The sequence below is a fragment of the Saccopteryx leptura genome, chromosome 2, assembly GCF_036850995.1.
Source record: "Saccopteryx leptura isolate mSacLep1 chromosome 2, mSacLep1_pri_phased_curated, whole genome shotgun sequence".
NCBI classification, from domain to species: Eukaryota; Metazoa; Chordata; class Mammalia; order Chiroptera; family Emballonuridae; genus Saccopteryx; species Saccopteryx leptura.
Window position 1 is genome coordinate 362,099,164 of NC_089504.1, and position 25,965 is coordinate 362,125,128.

Below are 25,965 nucleotides of genomic sequence, written 5' to 3' on the forward strand. Positions count from 1 at the left end.
GTTTAGCCTGTGCCCTTAACCTCTTCCAGTGGGTCCCCAAACACGCTCTACGAAGGGGTAACTTCCAAAAGGGCCCCAGCGCGTGGCCAACCCTTCCCACAGTAGGTACAGGATCGTGAGTTCAGAGGGTATCACGTCCAGATTCGATATCAGGATCTAGGAATGGTGGTGGGAGGGGCAGTCTAATCTCACTTTTCAGCCTGAAGCAACAAACCTTCACATTCTGAATTTTCAAAGACAAGCTTAATTTAATCTATGCTTACGCCATTGCTAAGGCCCCTTACAAAGGGCTTATGGTAACTCACTCTGACTGCGTGTACACAGAGGAAAGAGCTTTCTTATGAACCAGATCCCAAGATCAGAACGCATCCTATCCTGCACGAGGCCCTCGGTCAGCTCCAGGGGAGGGGAGGGTTCTCACCGGAATACAGACGCGCTCTCACTGTGCTCCAGGGAGAACATTGTACTCCAGGACCCACTTCTAAGGTTCAAGACCCCCCCCCCATAAGGGCTGTGTGTCCTTTCAGCGGGATACACTCGCAATAGATTTGCTCACGAGATAGCTTGATGTCCTAGGGCAGTGGTTCTCAACCTTTCTAATGCCGTGACCCTGCAATACAATTCCTCATGTTGTGGTGACCCCAAACCAAAAAATAATTTTGGTGGCTACTTCATAACTGTAATTTTGCTACAGTTACGATTCAGAATGTAAATACCTGATATGCATTCTGTATTTTCCGATGGCTTTAGGCGACCCCACTGGGGTCGCGACCCACAGGTTGAGAACCGCTGTCCTAGGGTCTCTGCTCGTGGCGCCCTTGCTGTATGTACTGTGTTTCCGGATCCTTAGAGAACGTTTGTCAGACACACCCTCCTCGGGGTACCCCGTGCCCATGACGCCAGGTCATTGCCACCCTCCGCCTAACGCCCCCCGCCTGTCTCTGTCCTGCTGCAGTCCAAGTCCCTGGGCGACAGCAAGAACCGCCACAAGAAGCCCAAGGACCCCAAGCCCAAGGTGAAGAAGCTCAAATACCACCAGTACATCCCCCCGGACCAGAAGGCGGAGAAGTCGCCGCCGCCCATGGACTCGGCCTACGCGCGGCTCCTGCAGCAGCAGCAGCTGTTCCTGCAGCTGCAGATCCTCAGCCAGCAGCAGCAGCAGCAGCAGCGGTTCAGCTACCCCGGCGGCCCCCACGCGCAGCTCAAGTGAGTCGGGGCCCACGAGAGGGACGGGGGGGGGGGCGGTTGTGCGCGGAGGTAGGGATGGCATCCCTCTTTCCGAGGCGCATGGGGCCAGCACCGTGGGACCCAGCGGGTCCCCTGCTGCGTCACCCACCCCCTCAGGAATCTGGTCACCCAGTTCCAGTGTGTGGGCTAGGTTTTCCCCTACATTGCCAAGTGATTCTCCAACATCCGCTGGGCTTCCGACAACTCCGCTCAATTCTGACACCAGCTACCTGGGTGAAAGCGTCAGGTGCCACAGGCGCAGGGCTCAGTTCCGCAAGACTGCAGCCCAGACCTCCTCGAGGTACGCCAGTCGCAAGTCCAGAAGTTGTCACCTGGGCTTCCGGTCAACCGGCTCGAGCTGGGAGCTTCCCGGACTTCCTCCCGGGGGTTTCAGAACTCAGAGGGACGTGGTCCTCACGGGGTGGCTGGTCTATTAGGGGAGGATCAGACTCAGGAACAGCCCGATGGAAGAGGCGCCCAAGGCAAGATAAGGCCAAAGGGCATGGACCTTCCACACCATCTCCACGCTGGCCCCTCTCCCTACACCCCCACACGTGCATCACCCCAGAAACTTCCCGACCCCCCGACCCGGTGGGGTTTTACAGGAGCGTCATTACGAAGGCGCGGCCGCTGAGACCATTGGCCATTGGTGAGGTCAGTCTCCAGTCCGTCTTCCCCGCCTGGAGGTCAGGCCAGGAAGGAAGGCAGTCAGACTGGAAGCTTCAACCCTCTAATCACGTGAGGGATTCTCTGGTGACCAGCATCCCTCCTTAGATAGAGTTCAAAAGTCACCTCATTTTTTTTAGTTCCTTCCTTCCTTCCTTCCTTCCTTCCTTCCTTCCTTCCTTCCTTCCTTCCTTCCTTCCTTCCTTCCTCTCTTTCTTTTATTTAATGTTTATTTTATTGATTTTAGACAGAGAGAGAGAGGACAGGAGAGAGAGAGAGAGACAGGAACATCAATCTGTTCCTGTAGGTGCCTTGATCAGGGATCGAACCAGCAACCTCTGCTCTTCCGGATGATGCTCTAACCCACTGTGTTATCCGGCCAGAGCAAAAACACACCTTTGTCAGTCTCATCACTTAGGAACTTCCAAAGGAGTTAATAGCTGTTAGCAAAGAACTATATGAAGACCAAATATATATTTATGATAAATCATAATATCACGCCCCCAGAGATCGATTGGACCGTATTTTAAGTGCTTCTTTTTTTTTTTTTTTTTGTATGTTTTTCAGGGAACCGAACGAACAGATGGTCAGAAACCCGAACTCTTCTTCCACACCACTGAGCAATACCCCTCTGTCTCCTGTCAAAAGCAGTTTTTCTGGACCAACCGGTGTCTCTTCCCTCAAACCGGGCCCACTCCCACCAAACCTGGATGATCTGAAGGTAGAGATCCGGCCTGATTTTCTTTTCTTCCTTTTAATTTTTTTTTAAAGAAACAAATACATCAGTACATTTTAAATAGCATTTTCACCAGCTGCTTTCTTGTATGGATCAGCAGATGGAGAAGACAATGGGAGGGACTCAAGGAGGGGACAGATATTTACTGTTGTGGTTGAACACCCAGCTCAGCTCTCTCGCAGGCTATGAACCTTGGGCTGGTTTCCGAATTTTTCTGCACCTCGGGTTCCTCATTTGCCTAAATGATTTATTATGAAAATCAAATGGAATCGTATATGCAGGGTAGAGCTTAGCACAGAGAGTAGCTATGAGGTTGATGTGAACTCTAAGCCAGGGGCCAGTTTCATGATGACCTTTTATCGATCTCCGGTGAAGTTAGAAAAATAAGAACCACATAAAGCGCTTTTCATACTATAAAGTGTGTTCAACAGATTTGACTTTTTTTTTTTTTTTCAAAGTACTTACTTGCTTCCAATGCTTTGAATGCTAAAAGATAGTTTCAGTAGGAAACAATGACAGTGGATGAAAGTTGAGTGTTTCTGGGAGATTTCTGTTTCCTTTTATTAGAAGGAATATTATCAAATAAGGATATTAGCCTTTATTGAACAAGATAAAATGTTCGTCATTCAATGTCCTTCAAATAATTTAAAACAATGTCCTATCTGATGAGACCCCCCCCCCAACCTAAGACTTTCTGAAATGTAAAAAGAAACAACGGTTCCTCTTTTTTAGACGTCATCATGAAATTGTGCTGGCGTTTTGTTTTCCTTTTGATATACGTATCTTTTAGAGGTAGATAGCAAAGTATTTACAGAGGAAGTGAAATGATTTGCTGCAACAATAATTCAGAGTAAAATGTAGCAGCGACTTGTTGCATAAAATGTACATGCCCGCAGTGGACTCTGGGTCCCAAGGCACAGGGTCCCCAGTTCGCTGAAACGACACTGAGCTTTGAGGTGAGCTGGTGTGTCTCGGAACGGTGCTCAGGACGGCGTGTGCATTCACCCAGGACTTACGAAAGAGCTGGAAAAAGATGACGTCTTTCAAAGATACCAAAATGCCTACCGATGAAATTATATGATGTGCGGCTGCATAATTCAGAAAGCATAGGGGAGGGAGTGGTTTGGGTATGTATTTAAAAAATAATGGGCGGCCCTGGCCAGTTGGCTCAGCGGTAGAGCGTTGGCCTGGCGTGCGGGGGACCCGGGTTCGATTCCCGGCCAGGGCACATAGGAGAAGCACCCATTTGCTTCTCCACCCCCTCCCCCTCCTTCCTCTCTGTCTCTCTCTTCCCCTCCCGCAGCCGAGGCTCCATTGGAGCAAAGATGGCCCGGGCGCTGGGGATGGCTCCTTGGCCTCTGCCCCAGGCGCTAGAGTGGCTCTGGTCGCGGCAGAGCGACCCCCCGGAGGGGCAGAGCATCGCCCCTGGTGGGCGTGCTGGGTGGATCCCGGTCGGGCGCATGTGGGAGTCTGTTTGACTGTCTCTCCCCGTTTCCAGCTTCAGAAAAATACAAAAAAAAAATAATAATAATAATGGGCACGGGTAGGTAATTGTCGAAGCATGTTAATGGATATATAAGGGTTCATTATACTTTTCAATCTACTTTCATGTATGTATGAAATTTTCCTTGGTAAATGGTTTAAAAGTTAACAATGATTGAGACACCAGAGAATGCAAGAAAGAGGTGTGTACCCTACTTTGTCCAAAGCAAGCCCACACACACAGCATAATATTCTGAAACTTAAGGCACACTGAACTCAACAAGCCTTCAAAATGAGCTGCGTTATTTAATAATGTAGTTTAAATTATTCAGTGTCAGAACAGATTCTAAAAATAAGTGTAGAACTCATTAATTTTAAGTACTTCAGAATTAAAACAATGAGTTGCCATTTGTCACTTTTTTTTTTTTTCAAAGCAGCACATCTAAAAGAAAATAATAAAAAAACAATGCGAGCAAGACTGGGCGGAGGGGAGGGGAGCATATTTATTGCTTGGGGCAGTGTAAATTGTTGCAGTCCTTTTTATGTAACTTTTACTGAGTGCAAAGTAATGCATAGTCACTGTTAAAATATAATAATGGGTAGAAAAGTGAAGAGCATTTTAAAAAACAGTTGACTCAAAAATAGTGTTACAGATGATATTTCCTTCTAGACTTGAAATGCATATGGATATATTTTGTTCTACAATAATTATATGAGCCTAAATTTCTGGCATACACTTTTATTTTTTTTTTGCTTTAACGTATGAACATTTTTCATATTTTGCAACTCTTCGTAGTCAATAGTTTTTTTAAAAAAACTTTTAATAGCAGTCTATTATGTCACTCCTAGTTAACATTCCTCTACAGGACATTTAACTTGCCTCCGAGTTTTTTTTTGCTGTTAAAAGTACAATTTCTACACACATTTCTTAATTTCTCTAATTATCTCCCCAGGCTAAATTACATAGGCATGGAATTTCTAAAGCAAAGCACAGAATTTTGAGAAGTTCTTGACACATATTGCCAAATCTCTGCCCTGAACATGTGTGCTGGTCTGCTCCAGTAGCAGTGTGTCCACAAACGCTGCTCCACAGGGCTGCACACTGAGCCACCTGCGGCTCTTAGTAAAGTGCACCTTTCGATTCAGGAGGTCTGTTCAACAGGTGAGGGGGCAGCTGAGAGTCAGGGTTTCTAACGTAGTCCCGGATGCCGTCAGCTCCGCTTGTCCATGGAGCATACTTGGAGTAGCCAGGTTTTAAAGGATTAAAGCACTTTTTAAAAAATCATTTATTCACTTGTTTTTGCTGCTTTAAATAACACAAAGGGTTATTGCAAATTTCTTTGTCAATCTGATGAATGCAAAAGTGTGTACGTAGTTTATTTTATTTGCATATCTTGGACTACCGAGGATGATACGTCGACGTTATTGGCCATGTACAAATTTTATCTTTTGTGAAGGGTTAGAGGAAGTCATTACCTGTTTTTATTTATTGGGCGTGGCTCTTTTTCTCATGATTGTTAAACACACGTGATACATTGAACGTACTAGTAATTTATTATTTTTCCTGCAATTATTATTATTTTTTTAATTTGCACCTTCCTTTGGGTGACTCATAGGCGTTTTCGATTTTTGTTGTCTTTTTATCGGGTTTTTGGGTTTTTTTTGGCTTTTATGCTCAAAAGATCTTTACCTACAGACTACCCCTATATTTTCCTACCTATTCTTCTAGCAGTTTTAGGGAATTATTGACATTTAGATATTTAATATAGTTTCTATTTTAATTATAAAAGTAATATGCTTATGGGAAATGCGTAGGAAATACAGATAGAGAGAAACATCATTAGCATTTTATTCAGATATTTTCATCTGCACGCACGGTTTAGATACACACACACACTCATTTATATAGAAAAATTTATCTTAGAGAAATAGAACTGAGCAATTCAAACATCTAAAATGTAACATACCATAAACAATTGTTTATCTTATTTAGTTTTTATAGTTTCAGATATCCGATGGTTAAAACTCGTGACTGTTTTTTAAAGTGCAGGGATAAATAATTCTATGTGTGTCAACGTGATAACAACAGCAAACCCTTGCACCGCCCTGATCATTTGCCAGGCGCTATTCCCAGTGCTTTACACACGCTAAGCTCTTTCATCCTCACGGAAACATATTAGGTAAGCGTGATGGTCTCTGTCTTGTAGAATTGGACCCGAGGCACAGAGTGATCACGGAGCCAGCAAGAGGCAGGGCCAGCGTTTTAACTGATGGCCTTGTCACCACACACACACTCTCTCTATAGAGCACAATGTTATGCAGCCAGTTGTCAAACGTAGGACAAAATGTCAACGTCCAGTTGTGCTTCTTGACAACTGGGACCAGTGGCATCAACAGCCCTGGGGAACCCTTCAGAAGCACCCATTCTCGGTCCCCACCCTGACCTCCTAAATCAGAAGCTCTGTGCTGGCCCAGCTGTTGATGCGATGGCCCGACCCACAGACCAGTGGTGCAGGCTCAGGGTTGAGAATTCCCGGCCAAGAAGGACCTGCTGGGAGGGGAGGGGGCAGAAGTCCAGAGCGTCAGCGTGCTTCGGGGTGACTGCTTGCCCACTGGCGTCCGAACTCACCTACAAAACGGTGACAAGGAGCCGGTGGGGGCAGTGGGGGGGGCAGCACACAGGTGCCTCTGGGCTCCAGTTGAGCTTGACGTTTCTAGGATCCGCCTGCAATTCTAGAACCCTGCCAACATGGCGGATGACAGGTTTTGAGAGCATTGCTGAGATTGTGCAAACCCGGTTAGTACTAGAGGCCGGAGAGGAAGTCAGGACGAAGGGATCAAAGGAAGAGTGGACACGGTGTGAAATCCCACCCGCCACGTGTCCAAGTTCGCGGAACCGTGAATGCGCTTTCGAACCTTGTCGCTGAGCACACAGCGCGCTAACCGTGCCCCGCTTTCCGCAGGTCTCCGAACTAAGACAACAGCTTCGAATACGAGGCTTGCCCGTGTCCGGCACCAAGACGGCCCTGATGGACCGGCTGCGGCCCTTCCAGGACTGCTCTGGGACCTCGGTGCCCCACTTCGGGGATATCACCACGGTCACCTTTCCCGTGACGCCCGCCGGCGCGCTGGCCGGCTACCAGTCCTCCCCGTCGGCCCCCGGCGCCCTGTCCCACGGCTTCTACCACTTCGGCAGCACCAGCTCCAGCCCGCCCATCTCGCCCGCCTCGTCCGACCTGTCCTTGGCCGGGTCCCTGCCGGACACCTTCCAGGACGCGTCCCCCTCCTTCGGCCTCCACCCGTCCCCCGTCCCCGTCTGCCCCGAGGAGAACCTGGTGGCGGGTGGTGTGACCGGGGGCGGCGTCCCCTCCGAGCGGGACGGGCTGGACTCGGCCGCCGAGAAGGACAAGATGCTGGTGGAGAAGCAGAAGGTGATCAACGAGCTCACGTGGAAGCTGCAGCAGGAGCAGCGGCAGGTGGAGGAGCTGCGTCTGCAGCTGCAGAGGCAGAAGCGCGGCCAGGGCGCGGAGAAGAAGCCACCACCGCCGCCGCCGCCGCCCTTCCTGGGCGCCCCCATCAAGCAGGAAGACGCCGCGCCCAGCTGTCCCTTTGCGGCCCAGCACATCTCGGCGAACAGGCCCGGCCCCGGCGGCGAGGCCCGCCTCCTGCCCGCGGGGGGCGGCCGCGCGGTGGAACCCGCAGGGGCGGCCCACGTGCTGTCCTCCACCTTCCTCAGCCCGCAGTGCTCCCCGCAGCACTCCCCGCTCGGGGCCGTGAAGAGCCCGCAGCATATCAGCCTGCCCCCGTCCCCCAACAACCCTTACTTCCTACCTTCCTCTTCCGGAGCTCCCGAAGGGCGGGGGGTCCCCTCACCTGGCAGCAGCCAGCTGTGTCCTCCGCAGGTAAGAACGCCTCGCCCTGCGCCCGGTCCGCCCCTCTTCCTGGGGGGTCTGCCCCGGTGACCTGGGGACTTCCGATGGGAACGGTGGACCCTGGTCCGGCCTTCAGAGGACCACCTTGCTTCTAGGAGACAGGGGTTGGCACACGTGTGGTGTAAGAAGCTAGAGAATAAGCCCTGGCCAGTTGGCTCAATGGTTGAGTGTCAACCCGGTGTGTGGAAGTCCCGGGTTCGATTCCTGGTCAGGGCACACAGGAGAAGAGCCCATCTGCTTCTCCACCTTTCCCCCTCTCCTTTCTCTCTGTCTCTCTCTCTTCCCCTCCTGCAGCCAAGTCTCCATTGGAGCAAAGTTAGTCCGGTCTCTGAGGATGGCTCCAATGTCTCTGCCTCAGGTGCTAGAATGGCTCGGGCCACAACGGAGCAATGCCCCAGATGGGCAGAGCATCGCCCCTTGGTGGGCATGTCGGATGGAACCCAGTTGGGCACGTGCGGGAGTCTGTCTGACTGCCTCCCCACTTCTAACTTCAGAAAAATACAAAAAAGAAAAAAGAATCTAGACACTAAATACTTTTTTTTGGCTTTCTGTGCATCATGGTCTCCATCACAACTACACAGCTCTGCCCTGTATCCCAAAACATAGCCGTAGACCACTGGTAAGTGCATGTGGCTGCGTGCTGGTGACACGCTATTTAGAAAAGCAGGTTTGGCTCCCAGGGCTGTCCTCAGGACTCCTCGGCCATCACACCTGCCTGGAGGGCACACCCGTCATGACGAGAGCCCAAGGAGAAGCTCCCAGACCTCACCGGCATCTCTGTGCGGTGGTCTGCGGAGCGCAAACAGTTCCTGAGGAGCCGCGAAAGTTTCCAAGCCGTGGGTGATACACGTAAAGCCAGAACCAAGACTTCAGGAGTGGAATTTAAGATATGACACTGGGCTCAGCGGGCTCAGCAGAGCCCACTCGCATGGAGGCCCCTGCCGGTCGTTTAATCTGCTGCTCTTTTCTTTCTACAGAACTCAGGGGCACACGAGGGCCATACTTCCAGCTTCTCTCCCCAGCCTTCCAGCCTCCAGCCCCCTTTCTCTGGAGCCCCGGCGGACAGCGGTCACGGTACTGGGGGCAACCCTTGTCCCAAAAGCCCAGCTGTGCAGCAAAAGGTAGGCACCTGGGGAAAGGTGTACACTGGGGATGGAGTTGGCTTCCCCTCTCTTCTGTGACCATTCACCTCCCCATGATGAGGTCAAAGGCAGACAGACAGTGACATTTTAGATAGAAACAAGGACCCTAGAAACGGCCTGAAGTGAGGGTACAGATGTCAGGAAGGAGGCAGTCCGAGGAGTCATTGCCTGCGCTCGTCCCAGAAGGCACGGTGATCAACCTGACTGTGACATGTTTGTAAAACAACATGGCGGAGCAAACCAGTTTCGGTGACGTTGAAGGCTGAAATCAAAGAGCGTAGGAAAAGAATAATACTGGACGCAGAGGGAAGGACACGGATCTGTGGATGGGATCCGAGGGTCCCAGAACATTGGGGTCCTGGTGCAGTATGTCCACAGCAAAAACTAAGAGGGGAGGCAGATCAGCAGGTGGAGGAATCAGGGATGCGAAGAACCCAGGGTATGGGGAGTTCCGAGGAGCAATGAAGAGGTGATTTTAAAAAAAGGAGCAAAATAAGCCCTGGCCGGTTGGCCCAGCAGTAGAGTGTCAGCCTGGCATGTGGAAGTCCTGGGTTCGATTCCCAGCTAGGGCACACAAGAGAAGCACCCATCTGCTTCTCCACCTTTCCCCCTCTCCTTTCTCTCTGTTTCTCCCTTCCCCTCCCGCAGCCAAGGCTCCATTGGAGCAAAGTTGGCCCGGGCACTGAGGATGGCTTCATGAACTCTGCCTCAGGCACTAGAATGGCTCCAGCAGTAACGGAGCAGTGACCCAGATGGGCAGAGCATCACCCCTGGTGGGCGTGCCAGGTGGATCCTGGTTGGGTGCATGTGGGAGTCTTTTTGACTGCCTCCCCACTTCTAACTCGGAAAAATACAAAAAAAGAAAAAGAAAAAAGCAAAATAAAATGGCATGACACAGAAGGGTGACAGACCTTGCGTTGGGACAAGGCACCCTTTGAAGATGGAGACCCTGAAGTAGCCCAGGTGTTCCACAGAACACGCAGCACACAGGACTTGTTTATAAAGAGACTCCCCCAGTAGTGCCTCCAACTCTCTGCAGCTCCACCCAGTTAAGAATGCAACAGGTTACCTGACCAGGCAGTGGCACAATAGATAGAGCATCGGACTGGGATGCGGAAGGACCCAGGTTCGAGATCCCGAGGTCGCCAGCTTGAGCACGGGCTCATCTGGCTTGAGCAAAACTCACCAGCTTGGACTCAAGGTCGCTGGCTCGAGCAAGAGGTTACTCGGTCTGCTGAAGGCCCGGCCCGCGGTCAAGACACATATGAGAAAGCAATCAATGAACAACTAAGGTGTCGCAACGAAAAACTGATGATTGATGCTTCTCATCTCTCTCCGTTCTTGTCTGTCTGTCCCTATCTATCCCTCTCTCTGACTCTCTCTCTGTCCCCCCCCCCAAAAAAAAAAAAGAATGCAACAGGGTAAATTACTCTGGATGCTCCTGGGTTGATGGACCTCTTTGTATTCGACTGGACTCTTGCACATTATTTCCTCCTCTCGTCCTATTTTATCTCAACAGAAGAGGGGGTACCCCTTAAAGAGAGAGATGAATCCTCAAGCTCTCTACCCTAAGATGCCCCCAGCCATAAGTTCAAAGTGATATATCCTAGTGTTAGTATGGTGGGTTTGTTTTCTAAGCCCTAGCTTCTTCCCCTTCCCCTCCCCCCACACGTCCCAAACCAGTTTTTCCAAAATTTTCCTGTAGTTTCTCGTGCAGAAGTGGCACCATATCTGACACGTGAATTGACTGTCTCTGCCTTTTTTTTACTCACGCAGATGGCTGTTTTACACTCTTCCAATAAGGCAGGGCCGAAGTTTTCAATCTCGTCCCCGACGTTTTCTAAGTCAACCTCAGCGGCTTCGGAGATCACACAGCCTCCGTCCTATGAAGACGCAGTCAAGCAGGTAACCGCGCGACCCGTAAGAGAATAGACTAGCTCAATTAGACTTGTCTTCCCGGGGTTCAGCTTCACGTGTGTGGACTCTGGGGTAGAGTGCGTCTTGGCCCTCCCCACCAGACGGACAGAGTGCCGAGACACTGATTGTAGAAAGGTGCTGATGTGTATATGAGCTATGAGTGACCCACAGAGAGAGGAGGTCTGTCTGGGCACTCAGATGTGACTGGACGTAGGGCCAGCTCGGCCACCAGACAGCGAGCACTGCCGCTGAGGCTGGGCAAGTGTTCAAGTTCTCTAACATGAAATCGGGCTGATACCCACTTTGTAATAATTCTAGGACATGTAGCACTTGCCCCTTGTCTAGGCACAGGACAGGGACTCAAATATATGAGAGCAGCTGTCAGGGTGATACTTTCTAAGGTTCTTCCTGGCTTCAGAATTCACTGTTCCAGGCAAAGTATCGATGATTCTTAAGCTGGGTGATAATGGTAGTTCCCTGTATTTCCTACTTTTATTTATGTTTGAAAAGTTTCAAAGTAAAAGAAAAAAAAAAGAAAAGCAATTAACGATCTCATATTCCAAATGGCCTGAGTTTAGATAAAGTGCCAGCTAGCCCTTTGTATGTGCTCAGTCCAGAAAAGATCGACATCAGTTTCTGCATACTATACCCCACGGATCAGATCAGCCGGCCATTAGTTAGGTTTCAAGCGACTTAGAGAATATTTTAAATATTAGGAGATTTTATGCAAAAGGTAGTCTTTCTCGTTTCTGAAGAACTTAGGGTATCTGGCTTCACTGGGCCCGGTTTCCACCAGAACACAGTCTTCCAGAACGAAGTATCCACGGCCTTCTTGGACCACAGCATGTGATCTATGCTCTGCCCTTCTCTCTTGTTCTGCATTTGGCTCATTTACGTTACCCGCCAGACCCCGTGGGCATCTAATGCTTCCTGGGCACCCATCTGTATCGATTACTGGTGCCTGTATTTATCGGGATGGGGTTGTTGGAAGAGGGAGATCGGTTATGCGTGTCAGTTCTCCCCATTTCCTTTCCCTGGTATATGTAAACGCTGACTGACCTTTCATAGGATAAAAAAAAAAAAAAAAAAAAAAAAAAAGGCCAAGCTAAGTGGACTTCCACAAATAAGACCCGACTGAACTCCAGTGAGCCGGGGTAGAGAGGTCTACTCCCTACACATGGTAACAGGTCCCACAAACTATAGCAATGAGGACCGAGGGGAATGTGAGCCGCATTCCTGGGCCACGTTCACGTCAAAGCGAGAGAAAGGGGTCAAAACCCAGTGGCGCCCGTGTCCATAACAGCATTATTCCCAGAAGCCAAAAGGCGGAGGCAAGCGAAGTGTCCATCAGGGGGTAAATGGATAAGCAAAACGTGGTCCATACATACAATAAATACCATGTAGCCCTAACAAGAAAGGAAAGTCTGATGTGAATGAACCATAAAGAGTAGTCCGATTTATAGGAACAGAAAGTAGACTGGTTGCCGGGGGGTTGGGTGGAGGAAGGCATGGGGAACTGATGTATGGGGACCGTGTTTCACTTTGGTACGACGAGAAAAGTTCTGGAGATGGATGGCGGTGATGGTTGCACAGCAGTGTGGATGCACTTAGTGCCTGATGGTTGCACAGCAGTGTGGATGCACTTAGTGCCCGATGGCTGCACAGCGGTGTGGATGGACTTAGTGCTGTGATGGTGGATGGACTTAGTGCCATGATGGTCACACAGCAGTTTGGATGGACTTAGTGCCGTGATGGTCGCACAGTGGTGTGGATGCACTTAGTGCCGTGATGGTGGCACAGCGGTGTGGATGGACTTAGTGCTGTGATGGTGGATGGACTTAGTGCCATGATGGTCACACAGCAGTTTGGATGGACTTAGTGCCGTGATGGTGGCACAGCGGTGTGGGTGCACTTAGTGCCGTGATGGTGGATGGACTTAGTGCCATGATGGTCGCACAGTGGTGTGGATGGACTTAGTGCCGTGATGGCTGCACAGCGGTGTGGATGCACTTAGTGCCGCGATGGTTGCACAGTGGTGTGGATGCACTTAGTGCCGTGATGGTTGCACAGTGGTGTGGATGCACTTAGTGCCGTGATGGTTGCACAGCGGTGTGGATGGACTTAGTGCCGTGATGGTGGATGGACTTAGTGCCGCGATGGTTGCACAGTGGTGTGGATGCACTTAGTGCCGTGATAGTTGCACAGTGGTGTGGATGCACTTAGTGCCGCGATGGCTGCACAGCGGTGTGGATGGACTTAGTGCCGTGATGGCTGCACAGCGGTGTGGATGCACTTAGTGCCGTGATGGTGGCACAGTGGTGTGGATGCACTTAGTGCCGTGATGGTGGCACAGCGGTGTGGATGCACTTAGTGCCGTGATGGTGGCACAGCGGTGTGGATGGACTTAGTGCCGTGATGGCTGCACAGCGGTGTGGATGGACTTAGTGCCATGATGGTGGATGGACTTAGTGCCGTGATGGCTGCACAGTGGTGTGGATGGACTTAGTGCCATGATGGTGGATGGACTTAGTGCCGTGATGGTGGCACAGCGGTGTGGATGCACTTAGTGCCGTGATGGTGGCACAGCGGTGTGGATGGACTTAGTGCCGTGATGGCTGCACAGCGGTGTGGATGGACTTAGTGCCATGATGGTGGATGGACTTAGTGCCGTGATGGCTGCACAGCGGTGTGGATGGACTTAGTGCCATGATGGTGGATGGACTTAGTGCCGTGATGGCTGCACAGTGGTGTGGATGGACTTAGTGCCATGATGGTGGATGCACTTAGTGCCGTGATGGTGGCACAGCGGTGTGGATGGACTTAGTGCCGTGATGGTGGCACAGCGGTGTGGATGCACTTAGTGCCACTGATCTATACATTCTCATGGTTAAGGTGACAAACTTTACGTTTTGTGTATTTTACATCATTAAAAATGTAGCTGACCAAACCTGGTGCATATACGGCTAGCACTGCTTCTAATGCTTTTCTATCTAAGAGGTAGCCCCCTTCTAATGTCTCTGTCCTCCTTTGGTTAATTCATCATAGCAAATGACTCGTAGTCAGCAGATGGATGAACTCCTGGACGTCCTCATTGAAAGCGGAGGTAAGACTGCCTGCCCTGGGTCTCAGCCGTCAGGGTGCCCTGGGTCTCGGCCATCGGGGTGCCCCGGGTCTTGCCCGTCAGGCTGCCCTGGGTCTCGCCTGTCAGGATGCCCCGGGTCTTGCCCGTCAGGCTGCCCTGGGTCTCGCCCGTCAGGGTGCCCTGGGTCTCGCCCGTCACGGTGCCCTGGGTCTCGCCCGTCAGGGTGCCCTGGGTCTCGCCCGTCACGCTGCCCTGGGTCTCGCCCGTCAGGGTGCCCTGGGTCTCGCCTGTCACGGTGCCCTGGGTCTCGCCCATCAGGGTGCCCTGGGTCTCGCCCGTCAGGATGCCCTGGGTCTCGCCCATCAGGGTGCCCTGGGTCTCGCCCGTCAGGATGCCCTGGGTCTCGCCCGTCAGGGTGCCCTGGGTCTTGCCCGTCAGGGTGCCCTGGGTCTCGCCCGTCACGGTGCCCTGGGTCTCGCCTGTCACGGTGCCCTGGGTCTCGCCCGTCAGGGTGCCCTGGGTCTCGCCCGTCACGGTGCCCTGGGTCTCGCCCGTCACAGTGCCCTGGGTCTCGCCTGTCAGTATGCCCTGGGTCTCGCCTGTCACGGTGCCCTGGGTCTCGCCCGTCAGGGTGCCCTGCACCTGCATGTACTACTCTAGGGAGTAAACCCAGATGCTCACTGTAAATGGCACCAAAAAGTCTATGGGTAGAGTGGTCACTCCATCGGAGTCCCCTGTCCACTCTGGAGCAGAGAAAGGGAGGCTAGGGACTGATTCCTCACTGCCATTGTCCCTTGTCCTAGGAAAAATTTCTTTTTTAATTTTCAATTTATCATGTTGACATGGATTCAGGTGTCCCATTGAGTATAACTCCCTCACCCCCCACCCCTGTGTCCCTTGTTATACCCCCCTTTGCCCCCTCCCCTAAACCCCTCCCCCCGTCCCTCTAAGATTTGCTGTCCTATTAGCTGTATCTATGTGTTGTGCTAGGAACATTGTAACCAGTCCTTTCAACACCTGTCCACTCACCTCTATTCTCTTCGCTGTTCTTCTGCTATCCTATTCCTCTCTGCTGTTCCCATCCTGATGTCCCTGTCTTCTCAATTACAAGAAGAATGGCGCCGATCAAGCAAGGTCTGTGCTACCGACTCAGAATGAAATTCAGTTCGCACTCTCCCATTGGATGGTCCATTCCTGCTGAGAAGTCACTCAGGCATTCAAGCTAGCAATAATTAGCATGTTCTTTTTGCCCCTTTGAAGTCATTCACTTATTTTTTTTTTAATTGCATAGCTTGTGCTTGAAATTTGAAACCATACAAATGCATGAGGTCACGTAAGGAGAAGGTGTAAGAAAGAAAGAAAAAAGAAAACAAAATCCCAGGGCTGTGCCCTCAGGGAGCGACCCTGGAGAGTTCAGAGAAGGCAGGTGCAGGCAGTAGCCCCGGGCTGCGCTGGACCCAGTCTGCACCTTGGTGGAGTCTGCTGTCTGGAAAGGCAGGTGGACAGCAAGCAAGCGAACGGGCAATGTTTCCATTGTAACAAGAGCAGAGAAGGGAAAGACAGGCACAGATGTATAATTATAGGCTTTCTGATGGAGGATGAGAAGGTTCCTATCAGACACCTTTCTGGTTTTTTTTTTTTTTTTTTTTTTTTTTTTTTTTGTATTTTTCTGAAGCTGGAAACAGGGAGAGATAGACAGACTCCCGCATGCGCCCGACCGGGATCCACCCGGCACGCCCACCAGGGGCGACGCTCTGCCCACCAGGGGGCGATGCTCTGCCCCTCCGGGGTGTCGCTCTGCCGAGACCAGAGCCACTCTAGCGCCTGGGGCAGAGGCCAAGGAGCCATCCCCAGTGCCCGGGCCATCTTTGCTCCAATGGAGCCTTGGCTGCGGGAGGGGAAGAGAGAGACAGAGAGGAAGGAGGGGTGGGGGTGGAGAAGCAAATGGGCGCTTCTCCTATGTGTTCAGGCCGGGAATCGAACCCGGGTCCCCCGCACGCCAGGCCGACGCTCTACCGCTGAGCCAACCGGCCAGGGCCGACACCTTTCTGTTTTAAATAGAGTATGTGGCAAGGTCCGCAAAGAGTAAGTGTGCAGGGGAGGGGCAAGGGAGGTTTGAGGATAGAAGGAAAGTTATGCATCAACCAGGAATCATCGGACTTTTCTGGAGAAACACGGTAGGATAACTACACGGTATTAAGGGCAGTGGTAGGCTCGATATCATGAATCGTGTCTCAGTAGAGTCCAAGCTCTACGTCGATCAGGTGTCCCTGATTCGACTTCCCCGTGCAGGGGGACGCTCCTGCTTATCAGCAGGGCTGGCAGCCTCTTTGAGACTCCTCTTGAGGCGGCTCTGAGGATTCTTCCAGTCAGTGCCGACACTAACTGCCACTGGAGGAAAGACACAAGACCGACACACAAGTTAGTTGCAAGAATCACACAGGCAATTTATTACTCACAAATCCTTTCAGCGTGCCTGGGTGCAGCTTAAGGGGGTCCCGGCAGCGTGCTTCTCTCGGCCGTCTTTGGTCAGAGCTCAGAGCGGTGTGGAGACAGTCCATGTTCACGTTGGAATCTGAGTGACTACCACATCAGGGGGCCCCTCAGCTTTAGTACCTTTTCTGGCCAATGCCTTCTAACAGGTGACAATCTACAGGATTGTCACCTCAAACCACCTTTTTGGGAGTTCCTCGCAGGGAACCCCTTTTATGTTAATTTCCTGAAATGTTATATCAAGCCACTTTTAAGATATTCCTTGGAAAGCTTCTTGTTTATGTTAACTTACAGAATTATGACATCAAGCCACTTCTTATCTATGTATAAGTTCACACACACACTAACTGGGCCCTGCTCGAAAGTCAGAGTCTGTTTGTCGCATCTGCACACACTGTATTAATTCCTATCCAGATGACATCACTTTATATAATTTCCTTAATTAATTTTAATATTGTATCTTACTTTTATGTATCTTCTTGTTCTTCTATATTTCTATATATCTAATTACTATAACATTATATTACTACAACAAATCGAAAGGGAAACCATCATGAATTCAAAGGGAAACCGGTTGTGTAACTTTTCTCTTAACGATGTCCGCCCAGGGCGGGCTCAGAAAATGTAGCTGGTAAGACTGCAAGGTTACAGTGGTGGAAGGGAGAAAAGAGCAAAGATACTGAAGATACCTGTAAGAGAATAATTTATAGTGGTGGACCAGCGACTACGGACTCAGCAAGGAAAGAAAGGAAAGCCGGAAGGGGCTGGTGGGTGGTGATAAAACAGTGGAGTCGGTAGCCGGGAGCGCCCTCTCCACGGGCTGAGCCGAGCCACTGTCGTTGGGTAAGCTGGAGGGACGGAGGAATAGGCGGGGATGGCCTGACAATGGGAGATGATGCTCGCAACTGAGCTTTCAGCGGGAGGCAGTATTTGGAAATGACAAGGTAGAGGGGGAGGGTGTGCAACAGAGTGAGAGTGAAGGCATCACTGAGGTGGAGGTTGATGGAGGTGTCCAGGGACCGAGAGGTTGATGGCACAAGGGATCCCTTCTGAGGATGTTGAAATGACATAGAGCAGCAAGAGCTGAAGTGGGGACAAGGTGAGGAACTGGGGAATCGAGTTTCCAGTGTGTGAGGAAGAGGGACGGGGACAGGAGGCTGGGGAGGACGGGACGGCGGGGGGGGGGGGGGCAGCGTGACCCTCAAACCACCGAGGACAGAGGAGGAGGCGGGGGAAGTGGCCCGCGGAGAGGGGCAGCTGAAGGGGTAACAGAGGAGGCACTGTCTTCAGGGGACAACCAAGGGTCAGGGAATGAGCGGGTAAAGGAACCCACGTGGCAAGCTCGATAGACACAGAGTGAAGCCACCAGAAAGAAAGTATCTGGGGAAGAGAGAGCAGGGCAGGGGAGAAGAATCTGGGGACACCCAGAGCAGTCTCGAGGTGAGACGGGGTGAGGAGCAGTGACCAGAGACGCGGAGCCATCTCCTGTATCTGGGGGTGACTCGTGCACTGCAGAGATTCACACTGTGTGGCAGGCTCTATCGGACGTGACTTGACAATTCCTGTTGCGTCTCATCCAACAGAAATGCCGGCCGATGCCAGAGAGGATCACTCGTGTCTTCACAAAGTCCCCAAGCTGCCCGGGTCTTCCCAAAGCCCTGCCGCGGCCCTCCCCAAGCCGTCCGCCTCCTTTGACCACGCGTCGTCCGGCGGCCAGCTCTCCTTCGATCACTACAGCAGCGGCGCAGACAGTGACGAGCACCTCGAGGTCCTCCTGAACGCCCAGAGCCCCTTAGGAAAGGTGAGCGACGTGGCCCTTCTGAAACTTGGGAGTGAGGAACCTTCTTTCGACGGCATAATGGATGGATTTTCCGGGAAGGCGGCGGAAGACCTCTTCAGTGCTCATGAGATCTTGCCGGGGCCCCTGTCGCCGATGCACACGCAGTTCTCGCCCTCCTCCGTGGACAGCAGCGGGCAGCCGCTCAGCTTCACGGAGTCCCCCTGGGAAACCATGGAGTGGCTGGACCTCACGCCACCCAGCTCCACACCCAGCTTCAGCTCCCTGGCCCCCAGCGGCCCCAGCATCTTCAACATCGATTTTCTGGACGTCACGGATCTCAGTTTGAACTCCCCCATGGACCTTCACTTGCAGCAGTGGTAGGACGCCCGGTGGCACCGTGCTCAGGAGGACCAGTCGGAGTCATCGGACCAGAAATGCCGACGTTGTCCGAAAGGAGGAGCGAGAGGACAGGGCGGGGGAGGAAGAGGAGATGGAAAAGAGGCCACCACGGAGACTTCTGTGACCATCAGCAAGCACAAACGAGTCTCTGTGTATATATGCATTGTGATATTTACCAAAGTCCCATGACTGCTATTGATCTTAGCAATGCGCTTAAATGTGCTCTCTCGAATCAAGAATGCCAAAAAGATATATATATATTTTTCACTACCTTTTCAAACACCAATATTTTTTTTTCTAGCCCGTAATTTAACTAAGGCATTGTTGGGGTAAAAAAAATCTCATTTTTTGTCAGCTTATCTCATGAGTTTATTGAATATACTGTAGAAAGGAGATGCAGACCCTCCCGGGAGCACAGAAGGTCAGTCCGTCAGAACTTACGGGAGGCACACCCGTGCTGGAGGCTGAGTGTCATTTCTCTATGACCTGTCTTTCGAAACACACATTAGTCCCAGCTTCAGTGACGGAGTGACTTCTTGAGGCAGAGTAAGGACAGAACCAGTTCATTCCCAGGGAAACGGAATGAGCTCCGTGTCCCTCAGTCACAGAGCTGCCCCCTCCCTCCCCGCGATGGTTTCCAGTCTTCTCCCTGGGACTCTGTGTGGCCGCTGATAAAACCTGACCTGCTTGGGATGCGCCCCAACTTCCCTCTTTCTCAACCAGTTAGATCGCCCCCATGCGGTGAGGAGCATTGGGAAGCAGACAAGAAACTTCTGCTACGGAGGGTCCTCCACCACAACCCCCTTTAGTTCCAAAGACTAGCAGTGGCCACCTAAGGACCTCTCTATTCTCGGGAAGCCATATCAGGGGAAATTCAGACAGCACTAGAGAACAGTGTTCCACAAATGGTGGGCGTAGTGCCCCGGGTTGCTAACAGGACGATTTGTGGAAGTCCAACTTCCTTTTCTGGAGTAGGGGTGGCCCTTGGTTTATTTTTCTCCCCCTCTATTTTTCTTTCAAGATAACAATATTTTTTTATTTTTATTTTTTTGCTCCTCTTTTGAATATCTTTATTTTTCTGCCCCAACATTGGGAGAAGAAGACTTCTTAAATCTTTAACAATCTGCCCTATTCCTAGTAAAGCCGTATTTTTTTTTTAATTTTATTTATTCATATTTAGAGGAGAGAGAGAGACAGAGAGGGAGAGAGAGGAGAGAGAGACAGAGAGAGAGAAGGGGGGAGGAGCTGGAAGCATCAACTCCCATATGTGCCTTGACCAGGCAGGGTTTTGAACCAGCGACCTCAGCATTTCCAGGTCGACGCCTCATCCACTGCGCCACCACAGGTCAGGCTAAAGCCGTATTTTTAAGAAGCTAAAATGCTAGGTTTTCCTGGAAAACTCAGTCTCCATATGCATAATAACTTCCGGCCAAAGGAAGTTGAAAGAATGCCCTTAGGAAGAAACTGATGACGTGACCCATCAGTCATAGGGCTCTTTTCTACCCTCATTAGATTTACAGCAGTCGTTGATTTGGGTTGCTCTGGGGAATATGGAAACCATTATAGTGTAAAGATACACAGGAAATACACTTACAAGGAGGGGGTGTTTTAGGTATGGGTTTCTGAAGGAAAACACTGCTGCACACCGAAAACGTAGGCAGGGGGGAAGGCGGTGGTTTCGTGTGCATTCCTCATTACCTCTCGTGCTTTTGCTGGGAGTGGGCGGACTCCAAGGTCCAGACAGCCTCCCTAAAGCTCACTGTGCCTTCTTCAACTCACTGTTTTTTAGAAAAGTGTTGCATGCTGTAGAAAGTAGCTACTGCCGTTTTGTGGGTGTTTTTTTTTTAATTTCAGTCACTAGGGCACTGTTTTCTTATTTTGTAAAAAAAAAAAAAAAAATGTTGTTCACTGTGCACTTATGGTGAAAATAACCAAAAAATGTTGTGATTTTAGAAGTTCTCTTTTTGATAAATCCAAGATTTAGAAGTCATTCCATTGTTAACTTGTAAACTTGTGTGTGAACGGAGTGTTTTTGGTGATGGCTACTCTGAAAGCTGCCAGATCTTACGTGGGGTCGGGGATAGAAATATATTAACACGCACACACACATGCATGTGTGTATAGATATATACAGATGTGTATGTCTGTGTGTATATATGTACACAGACATCTACATGTGGATATATGCCTTATACGCATGTGTGTGTGTATGTATCTTGGAAAGCAGTGTTCCAGAGTTCTAGACCAAAAACCTTTAAGCCTCAGTCTGCTGTGAAATGACCCTTGGCCTTTCTCACTCCGAGTTTCTAATGACCCACCCAGACCACACGTTGCCTCTCTGTGTATGACGACCGGCTCCCACCAGTGACTCACAGCCACTTGCTTACCGTGAACAAGCTCATCCTGACAATGAGTTTGGGTGTGGAAAGACGGAGCAGCCTCGCCACCGGTTGCCGGAAATGGCAGTACCGTCACTGTCGTTGGTAGGAGAGCGCAGAAGGAACACAGAGATTGCTTTACATTCCTTGGTCTGCGTTATATTTTAAAAGAGCCACAGGGTAAATTTTTATTTGTTACTTTTGCTTTGATGTCAGTCATCGGAACCCAAAACCAACGGGGGGCGGGGGGAATGACCAGTCTTTTCTTTGAAGATGAAGCAAGGAGGAAGAACCCCCCCCCCCCTTTTTAACACATTCCTCGCGTGTGTTTATTCTTCAGATGTTGAAATTCTACTTGGATCTTAACAAAGCTTTGCTGGTCAGTATCTTTCTCACGTGTTACGTTGTGTGATTTGTATGTCACCCCTCCACACACTCCATTCTACCCCTTCCTTCCTTTGAAAAACAAACTCACAGTGTACCTCCTCTGAGCCTGTGGTCTGAGTGCTGATGACACCTCCCTGTGGCTACTTCCGTCTGAAGGAATGGACTCGGTCAGGAGGTCTCTGTACTCTGCAAGTTCCTGCGTCTCTCGGGGTCATTCTAGGATGTTACCTTGTGCTGATGATGTACAGGGCTCACGATTGACAAAGGTCAGGTCCCATTGGCTACTGCCGAGCACACGCCCACCCGAGGTCCTGGGTTGCCGGACTCAACCTCCTCCCCCAGTCCCCACAGGGCACGCTCGCTCTGTCTCTTCCTAGCTCACACGGGTTCGTCAGGGATAAAATCGGGGATGATTGGGAGACAGTTGTTAACCTTGGCATCTCCCCACGGATCAGATAATTCGTGTGGATTCATCTCTCTCCGACTGGGAACTTTTATTTTAAGTTCTTTCAAACTCTCGGTCGTGTCCTCTATTTTGGCGACACGTTGTGCCCGATGGGAAGACGCACAGAGACTCACAGAGAGGGCCACATCCGTGTTTCTTAGTGCTCTCAGAGCTGGGAACTGACTGCATGAGGTGTTCTTAATGCTCCTGGCGCCCATGGGGTCGCGCCCCGCAGGCATTTGCAGCCAGTTTGAATGTATAGTCGTCCCTTTGGCTCACAGGTACCCAGCAGAGTCAGGAAACGCAGTTCTGAGATTGCTTTCACGAAGCCAGTGCACAGGAGCCCTGCTTCTAACAATGTTATTGATGTGACAGAAATGTTCTATTATAAGGGAAAGGGAAGGGGAAGGAAAGAAGGGGGGATGGGGAGGTGGGGGAAGGGAGGGAGGAAGGGAGGGAGTGAGGGAGGGAGAAAGGAAGGAAAGAAGGAGGAAGGAAGGAGGGAGGGAGGGAGGGAGGGAAGGAAGGAGGAAGGGAGGGAGTGAGGGAGGGAGAAAGGAAGGAAAGAAGGAGGAAGGAAAGAGGGAGGGAGGGAGGGAGGGAGGGAGAAAGGAAGGAAAGAAGGAGGGAGGGAGGGAGGGAGGGAGGGAGAAAGGAAGGAAAGAAGGAGGAAGGAAGGAGGGAGGGAGGGAGTGAGGGAGGGAGAAAGGAAGGAAAGAAGGAGGGAGGGAGGGAGGGAGGGAGGGAGGGAGGGAGGAAGGAAGGAAGGAAGGAAGGAAGGAAGGAAGGAAGGAAGGAAGGAAGGAAGGAAGGAGAAAGGTCCCAACTTCCTGATCTATGAACCTCTCAGTTCAACTAAGACATTGCATGATGAAAAGTGAATCCTATTTTTCTGATAAGGACTCATTCTTAAAAAAAATGCCGAGATTACATTATAAACAAGGAAACCAAGAGAGCTTCACCTGAATAGTCCAGGGTCTGGGAACTGGAGACCTTTGCCATTCAGTGCATTTACTCCCAATCTGAAAAAAAGAGAGAGAGAGAGAGAAAGAGAGAGAGAGTAAATAAAAACTAAATTCCCAAGCATTTGAGACAGTCTTTTCAAACACTATTTAACTTCTGCCAGCTCTCCTAGAAACAGATTGTGGTCTGGCTGAAATCTCCGCCATCAAATGTACTCGCCCAATAGATAATCACTTGATGTCTGTCCTGTGCAAATCACACAGATCCTCAGACAGCCAACCCCTGACTGACTCGGCACAGGTGGTTCAGGGTTTGAGTGACTGGGGTGTCGCAGTTGCTATAAGCAACAACACTGGCAGCTCCCTGTGCTCAGACCAGAACCTCCGTAGCCACGATTACAAAGGGGGATCTTTATTTTTCCAGAAGGAAGAGGCAAGGGCTTCTTTCTAGCGAAGGGCTACCCCCTACACTAACATCCTTCTCTTCTTCTCGATGATCAAACAGCTACAGTTCATCACTTGGAGACCTTTCAATATCTCCCAGCACTTCAAAAATTTGTGAGAGATTCTGGAGTTTATTTTTATCTCCAGATCCATCCAGAAGTCCCTTGGAAAGCAGAGATGGGAGGAAAAAACATTTTACTGCCTTGCCACTTCCCTCTGTCTCTGCCACAAGCTCTCTAGACCATGGGGACACTTACTAGAGGGAAGAGGTGTCCAAGGTGGGCCTCTGTCCCTTCACAGGGAAGCTGCAGAGTGAGGAGGCACGTGGGCCCCCCCTTGGGGTGTTGCTGCGTTCCTCCGAGTGGGAAGCCCACGAATGTTGGCACGCCGCTTGCTCTCCGAAATGAGAGAACTTGGAAGTGAAAAGAGTCTGAGGTCTTTGTTTTCCTATAGACCCGGGACAACCCCGCAGGACGGTTCAGAAGTTAGTGCTTCATTGGAAAGGTGATATTCATAGACACTCTGAGTCCCGGTCCTGGAAATAGATGGTTCATCGTGCGGAGGGCTGCTGCTCAGATGTGTGTGAAGGAGCCGGGTTTGATTTGAGAATCCTCATTTTCAGAGGATCCCAGGCCAGGTGGAGACCTATTCCTGAAAAGATGGTTTGAAGACAGAAAAAGATTTTGGAAGCATTTTGCTGTCATCTGCCAGGGAAACTGAAATAGGGTTCGTTGGGTTCAATGGCATTTCAGTAAGTTCCCTTCTGATTCTAGGATTTGGCCACTTCCACCGTGAGTTAAGACAAACTCCTGAAGGTCTCTCGTGCTTTATTTTAACCACCTGCTGGTAACATGAGTTGGCTATAAATGGCTCGGTAGCTCCTGAGTGTTTGTGGAAAGAGAGTACAATGATGGGGACCCTGGATGCTATTCTAATGTTTCCCAAGGAAGGCAAGCCAAACCATTCCGTTCCCCAGGCTTCCTCCCCAATGTGCCGGGAGCTTGTAACCCTCCCTTCTGGAACCACAACGAGCTGTTTTGTAAGGGAATCAAAAGACCAAGTATACATTCTCTCTGGGGACCCTTGTGCGTTGTTGTTCTCCTGTGGGTCTCCTTTGCTCAACTAGACAAAACCAGAAAGAAATGTGGGTGACCAGGAAGAGAAAAGAAGCAGTGGCTAAAATACCAAAGTTGGCATGTGTTCTTTTTTAAAAAATTTATATATATATATTTTTTTAAATAAAACGTTTATTTTAAAAAGAGAGGGGAGCTCTTTTTCTTGACTGTACGGGCACTGTACGAATCCAGTGTGCTGTTTCATTCTGTCCTCACAATGGCACCCTGAGGTGGTACTGTTAGTATCGCTATTCTACGTGCCAACAAACTGAGGTTCGAAGAAGTCAATTAAGGCTACGCACCCACAACAATGGCAGAGCCGGTGGACGAACCTGACTCATCACCAAAGCCCTTGATCTTCAACCCTGCCCTCCTCGCCGGCCCTCAACACTGGTCACACTAGTGAAACCAGGACTTTCACATAAAGAAGTAGCTCTCGAGATACGTCATCTGCCTGTTATAATATTAATACATGCACACACCCGGCTTAGCTAAAGTCCAATGTTCTCATCAGTTTGGCAACTAAGCAAACTGAACAACAGAGAATTAGGCGTCAAGATGACCCGTTATCTTATGCATGATGGTAGGACTTTCCATGAACAAAATCATGTGGCCCAGCACTCAGAAGCAGAGAAGGTAGAGAGGTGGGTGGAGCCAAATTTAGGATTCCGAGGGAAAGGGGAGGAAAGGAAGAACGCAGAATTGAGTAATTGAGGATACAACTAAAGAGGAGGTCAAATGGTGAACTATGGGGTAAACATGCATTACTCTTTTTTTCTTCTTTTCCGAGTGAGAGAAAGGGAGATAGACAGACTCTTGCATGCACCTTGACAGGGATCCACCCAGCAACCTCCATGTGGGGCTGATGCTCGAAGCTATCCTCATCACCCCAGGCCAACAGTCGAGTCAAGCCACTGGCTGCAAGAGGAGAAGAGAGAGAAGGGGGAGAGGGAAGGGAAGAGAAGCAGATGGTGGCTTCTCCTGTGTCCCTGACCGGGGATCAGGGACTCGAACTCAGGATGTCCACATGCTGGGCCAACGCTGTAGCCACTGAGCCAACCGGCCAGGGCTGAGGTGCACAGATTTCTTATGGGAATCGGCTCATGTGATTATGGAGGAAGAGACACGTGACAGCAGCTGTCTGCAAGCTGGAGAGCCAGAAAAGCCGGTGATGATGCAGGCCAAGTCTGAAGTCCTGGGAACCGAGGGCTCAGACATCCGTCCCACCTCCAGGAGGGAATTCACCCTCTCTCACCCCAGTCAAATGCCCCACAAAATTAAGTATCACACACAGTACAAATAATGATATTGTAACAATAATTAATAATAATGAGTATCCATTATCCATATTACCTTTCAGCGGAGATGACTAATGTTC

General features: G+C 50.5%; 1 protein-coding gene across 5 annotated transcripts in view; it reads left to right on the forward strand.

Moving 5' to 3' along the window:
• Positions 1 to 21,876, forward strand: part of MYOCD (myocardin) — an 89,299-nt gene extending 67,423 nt beyond the window's left edge. For all 5 annotated transcript variants that reach the window (XM_066364905.1, XM_066364906.1, XM_066364907.1 and 2 more), the window contains 7 exons: positions 956 to 1,206; positions 2,461 to 2,614; positions 7,075 to 8,013; positions 9,021 to 9,164; positions 10,962 to 11,090; positions 14,148 to 14,205; positions 18,261 to 21,876. In XM_066364905.1, the coding sequence (XP_066221002.1) occupies positions 956 to 1,206; positions 2,461 to 2,614; positions 7,075 to 8,013; positions 9,021 to 9,164; positions 10,962 to 11,090; positions 14,148 to 14,205; positions 18,261 to 18,838 (2,253 nt within the window). In that variant the 3' untranslated portion in view covers positions 18,839 to 21,876. The remainder of the gene's footprint in view (positions 1 to 955; positions 1,207 to 2,460; positions 2,615 to 7,074; positions 8,014 to 9,020; positions 9,165 to 10,961; positions 11,091 to 14,147; positions 14,206 to 18,260) is intronic.
• The last annotated feature ends 4,089 nt before the right edge of the window (positions 21,877 to 25,965 follow it).